This window comes from Phaethon aethereus (assembly GCF_964289735.1).
Source record: "Phaethon aethereus genome assembly, chromosome: 21".
NCBI classification, from domain to species: Eukaryota; Metazoa; Chordata; class Aves; order Phaethontiformes; family Phaethontidae; genus Phaethon; species Phaethon aethereus.
This window is the reverse complement of record NC_138597.1, coordinates 6,947,111-6,953,110: the sequence shown is the minus strand read 5'-3', so window position 1 is coordinate 6,953,110 and position 6,000 is coordinate 6,947,111. Positions and strand designations below refer to the sequence as shown.

At 45.0% G+C, this 6,000-nt stretch overlaps 1 protein-coding gene across 1 annotated transcript in view; it reads right to left on the bottom strand.

The window, feature by feature from the left end:
• Window positions 1-968: 968 nt before the first annotated feature.
• Window positions 969-6,000, bottom strand: part of ATAD3A (ATPase family AAA domain containing 3A) — a gene marked incomplete at its 3' end in the record, with an annotated part of 28,209 nt that continues 23,177 nt past the window's right edge. The window contains exon 15 of the mRNA XM_082009483.1: window positions 969-1,148. Coding sequence (XP_081865609.1) covers window positions 969-1,148 — 180 coding nt within the window. The remainder of the gene's footprint in view (window positions 1,149-6,000) is intronic.

Genomic DNA, 6,000 nt, shown 5'->3' with positions numbered 1-6,000 from the left:
TGGTTCCTGCTATGGCTCCTGCGCCTGAAAGGCTACCTAGCATCCTGAGCAGCGTTTTCAGGACTGTGCTATAGGACGTGCCAGTTGCTCCACTGCAGTTCAAATAACCTTTTCTGATCCAGGAAGTGTGCGCAGATATTCTACAATGCTACACTGGGGTGGGTGGGGGGTAGAAGCTCTCAGGCTTCTTCAGCACTGAGGATTCATGCTCCAGAGCTTTTAGTGCCTTGCAGTGTACCACTGGCTCTACAGCCATCCTCCAGGAGAGCCAAGCACAGAGAAGACAAAAGGCAGCAGCCAGGCACCAGCAGGTGTAGCCACATCATAAGGGAAGTCTCAGTGCTTGTCAGCCAACTCACTACACAGCTGTAGTTTTTCCTGTGTTGACTTCAAGTTAACCAGGTGAACCACACCCAATACACCTCTGTAACACAACATCTACCCTGAGTCTGTGAAGGGGTAATGAACAAGAGAGCATGGAGCATACACCACAGAGATGTGAGCAAGGAGATGTGTCGTGGGCAGGATCTGTGGAAAAAAGATGAGAAATACCCCTGCTGGAGCATAAACCCTCCAAAGTTAAGTATATGGGAGTAGCAGGCTTGGTCAGGCCCTGGGTTCCCACAGTCCCATGTCACTGAGACACTCCAGAACAATGTCAAATGGTGAAAAGGATTTGGAGTTTGGGTCTCTCTAGCAGGACAGGCCATACAGACTAACACAGTCAATCATATTTCAGCAAGGGGGTCCTTTAATACAAGTTGCTTCTGCCTTATTTAAACCAGTTTTTTTCTGGTACACTCTAAAACCATGAAATCAAAGGCAGACCGAGGCAGTACCCTCTCCCTTGCACCAATAGGCACATTTCTCTCCACACACGATTCTGCCGAATATTTGCCCAAAAGACCCTCCCTGTGTTCTCCCATGCCCACTTCCCCACACATGCTGGTCTGAAGCCTGCAGACTTCTCACACTGGTGTTCCTTTGGGGAAAGGCAGGAGTGGGTTTCTGCCAACCCCTTTGCTTGCTTCAGCACCCTCTGTTTTCAGCCACTCCATCTTCTGATTGTGTTGCTGCACAGCATCAGCTACTCGGGCATCGATCATGGCCTCTGTAAGAACACCATCCTCTGATGCATAAGCTGCAGCCTGGAGAGGAAAAGGCAGAAGAGACATAAGCTACTGATCCTGCCATCACTGAAGATCTGAGACTAGTCCCTCTCTTTTGTTTTCTTTTCCATGCATGTTTGCCCCCACACTACCTAGCGCAACATGCAGTCTTGTTTTAAGTCAGTGGTGGTACCTAGAGCCATCCGGCATATTGCCATCAGAAAGGTTTTCCTTCATGCAGCTGTGCCAGGGCCTGAAATACATCAACTGCCCAAGCACAGAGAAACATTCACAGCTACGCTAAAGTCTTTGTCTGTGAGCCACTAACAAGCACCTTTGCCTACCTGCCTCTGGATTTCCTGGAAGGTAATATCTTTGCATTCAGAAGAGACAAGGCCACAAGTTCACAATGCTGAACATAGCCAGTATGGTTAGGCTGCAGTCACATATGGCTTGTTTAAACTTTCTCTCCTGCTTTAAAAGCACTGCATGTATGAAACTGATAAAGTAAAGAGTAATACATGCATACGGCGATTGAATGACTCCATCCAAGACAACAGAAAATGTTTTAAACACATAGAAGTAAAATCAGTGCTAGGGTGAATATGGATGTGGTGTCACCTCTAAAATGACATCTAATATGCATTAATCTGGCTTTCCTCGCGTGTTCTGCTGGGAATCTCCCCTGCATCACTTCTGTGCTCTGTCAGTTCTCACCTCATACTCATCCGCCTGTGAGACCTTCCATTTTCTTCCCCCTCCATTCACACCCCAGCTCCTGTCTCTCCAATTCTGCTTGGTAAATTAACACTTGGCCCTGTTGCTACTTTGGTAGTCTGTACAAATTTGATCACAGTTCCTTGCAAAAAAGGATGAAAACTACCGACAACCTTGCCAAACAGCCCGCAGTATTTCCAGTGGCAGCTTAGGGGAAACAGGACTGCATGGCATTTCTCTTCAGCTGCAGCAAAAAGGATTGTCACTTTTGTCCAAACACGCAGGACAGCTAGGACTCCACTGATAGACATTTTGCAGATGACAACAGAAGCAGCCATACCCTCCAGGGAAGGGAAGGATGCTTAGGCTGTTAGCTGTACCCATCTCCAAGGTAACAAAGTAACTCCAAGCTACAGATTTCTAAATCTGGTTACTCCCTATGCAAGTGCTCCTGCAAGCAACTCAGTACTGTGGTTCCTTGTACAGCTATGCTAGCAAGGGAGCTTGGGACCACCTCCAGCTTCTCCCATCCGTGCTGCCTGCCCTAAATAGCTCCAAACTTCTGTCCACATCCCTCTCCTTCCACAGAGCTATCACATCACACATTGTCACATGCCAACCCTCTGTCTGCAGGGCGTTCCCCAAGATCACAGTTAGGAATATAAACTCTGGCTTTCGTAAGCGTACTTCTAAGGTATTACATACAGGCTCCCCAAGTCATTTAAGGTGCAAAACATCAATTATACCAAGAACAAGGTTTACTGCAAAAGCACCACAGAAAGAAATTACAGTGTGACCATTTTGTGCACCCACTGTCCAATGATGTAAGTGGGAGAGAAGACAAAGCTCAGAGTAAACTGTTGCACTGGCCAGTATCATCACAGTACTGCCTATTAGATTACTGCTACCTCACCTCACCACGGGGGGAATAATTATTTCAAGAAATGAGCAAAAGGTTACCCAAGATGGTTTTCAGCCTCCTCTAGCCTGCTTTCCAGTCCTTGCTTGGTAGCCCACTTTGGGGGGAACTGGTTAGATCACAAGGGGTCTCACTGCACAAACCACATGTAACCACAGAGCTGGCAGGCACTGGTTTTTACTGCAAGAAGCATCCACACAGATTCCTCCCTGTGCAAAATCTTTGTAATCCTTCCTTAAGGCAGGGGTGACAAGTTAGGCTAACGGTCATATTTCAAGTTAGGTACAAACGCTGGCCACAGGCAAGAAGTGTGGGGAAATAGAAGGTCTGCAAATAGAGAATTCACTTTGCATAAAGGCACTTGTCCTCTGCATTCAACAACAGAGCAGGAGGCATCCTGAACACAGTAAGGCAGCTACTTCCCACAAACACCAGGGGAAGAGCACTGCTTCCATAACCTGCCTGCTTCCACAAATACACAATGTGTATCACAACATGACCCATCTTCCCTCACCACTGTAAATGGGGCATGGTGGGAAGGATCTGTTCAGTTGAAGTATCCTGACTCACCTCCATAGCCCACCCCCACTCCCCCCCCGCCTTTTTTTTTTTTTTTTTGCAGGACGTGACTGGGGGCTTCAAGCTAAAAGGAGCCAGCACCGTTTTGCCAATGCAGCCCTCCAGCCAGGAGGATGTGGCATTTTAAAATGGAGTAAGTGCTTTCCTGGGACGCGCGTTATGTGCCTCCATGTCTTTCCTTCCTCCCTGCCACTGCATAGACCATAATTTCAACTGTGGAAACTCCTGCAAAGCTGTGCAGTTCATGCTCTGTTGATTTTCTCAATGACTTTCTATTTATAGAAAGCCTCAGGCCCTAGCTGTCAAGAAAGCAAATGGGAGAAGCAGCTGTCCCTTCTGGGAGTAGCTTGCACACACACAAAAATGGTACTGAGCTTCATTTATATTCATACCTCTTCCTTCTGCATGGACAAATTTTAACCCATTTTCTCCAATACAACTATTCATGTTTTATAACTCAAATCCAATTATGAAATAATCTGAAAACAAAGTATTTGGGGGGAAGTAGAGGGATGGAGCACAGATGACACGTCCAGCCTAGATGACCTAATGTTTCATTTCAGATAAGAACCATGGTTTATTTTAACTTGGCCAAACTAATCTGTATCCTTTGAATCACATTTATAATGAGAACAGCCTGCTCAAAAGAAAACAAAAACCACAAGCGCTCCCCCTCCCTTACTTATAAGGTCATTTAGCTCAGACCACTACAGAAACATTAAATTTTTCCCATAACTTAGTCAGGCAGATGATTTTTTTAGTTTATTTTTTAAATATAAGCAAGGTTCAGGGAGCAAAAAAGCATTTATGTCAATGGCACAAAAGGCAAGGAAGTGACAGGAAGCTCACCTCTATCATTAACACTGGGACATAGAACTCCTGGGAATTCTCTTGAAGTGTTGCCAAAACAATTTTCGAGAGATTACAGCTTGGAATAGTGAAAGGTTGCTTTTTGACACTTTATCTAAAGCATATGGGTGTGTTTAAGTAGAGGGTGCAGAACTAGAAAGTCTGCACATTAATATAAACAGATCCGAAGGGAATGTTTAAGTGTATAAATGCATCTAATCCATGCTATATTCATACAGGATTAGATATGGGGAATAGAAAAGCTCAAGGACAAAAGGGAATGTTCAGTCTTCTGCAGAAGAGATTAAGATGGATTTCTAGCATGCAAACTATTAGCTGTGCCAGGCAGCAATATTTTTCCCAGTGGTAGAAGTTACATCCTCTGCTTTTCTGCATCTTATTTTTTCTCTTTGGTAAATTCAGGACAAACTGAGCCAGACTGAAACAAGAGTGAACAAGAACTTCACGTAACCGCTGGTCAATCAATTTCAAGCCCAGCTTATAGTGGAATCAAGCCTATGAAAGCTGCAGCTATTGCTCAGGTTTCTAGTTTAACTGAGATGTTTTTGTTAAAAGGAGTATTGACAGAGCACTCCAAAGGCATCTTCATGGGAAATGACTGTGAGGCCACGGGACAGCACAGTGGCCATATGCAGCCCTTCTAGGTTACTCTCAGTAAGAGCTGACAGCTATGATGGTTTTTCCTCCTACTGCTTCAGAACTTCACTTTTCCTCAAACCATCTCTGAGGTTCAGTTCTGGCCATGAGAGATGACCCCAGGCAAGCTAAGTAGAGCTGATAAGGATCTTAGCATCTCAAAACTTCATCAAGTCCATGATAAATACCTTCCCGTGCTCCCTGTCCATTTCCTCCAGCACTTGTGCAGATTGAGGAATGGAAGCAGAAGTAGCCATGCAGATTCCTCACTGCCTTTCCTAGTACTACTACCTCTGCTTCATGGGTGATTTGATTAGGTTTCATTACACAGAGGTTAGGACTAGAATTGCAAGCAACAAGGCTTCAGTCAGCTTGAGGTAGTAGGACAGATGCTGTAGAACAGAGCAACACTTCACCATAGACTAAGCCTGCGATTCTGCTCCCTCTGCATTTGCCACTGTTGTCAAGACACTGGTTGAAGTTTTGTTCCAAGACATGTCTACAGAGGTATAACATATACAGACAGCAACACTGCAAATGCCTGCTGGAGGAATAAACTAATTAAGAAAATATATATACAAAGCTGAGGTGAATTAAGTGACAGGCGTGTTGCAATTAAGCCTACACTTTAAGGATTAGCTCCAAGTCCCATCAGGGCACTATGCAAAATATCTGAAAACGAAAGGCAAGCAAAGTGCTCCCATCCAGCTCTGTGCTCCACCATTCACAACCAGCAGTTTTCACTAGTGCTTTGTGCTGTAATCTTCCCCAGAATGGGTCAACTGAATTTATTTCTTAAACAGAGACCTTCGGCATATTGCATTTCAGCAGCTGTTGTGATAAGCCTATCTAGAAAAGTGTTGGAAGCTTAAATGTCTCAAGACATAGTTGTTTCAAGTCTGCTTTGAGGACTTCTAAAGAGCACTAGGCTCATGACATCTGCTGTTTACCAGCCCTGTAAGGTGTTACTAAGATCAGAAACAGAACTGTTAAGAGACATACCTTGTTTTTCCCTTTTCTTGGCTCTTCCTGCCCCTCATTTTCTCAACTTTGTGCACCATCTCAAACTCTTCCTGCCTGTGTTGTTAACTTGACATAATGCTTGGGGTGGGGGGGGGCAGGGGGGGAGAAAGCAACTGCAAGTAGGGAACTGAGTGGGAAGTCCAGATG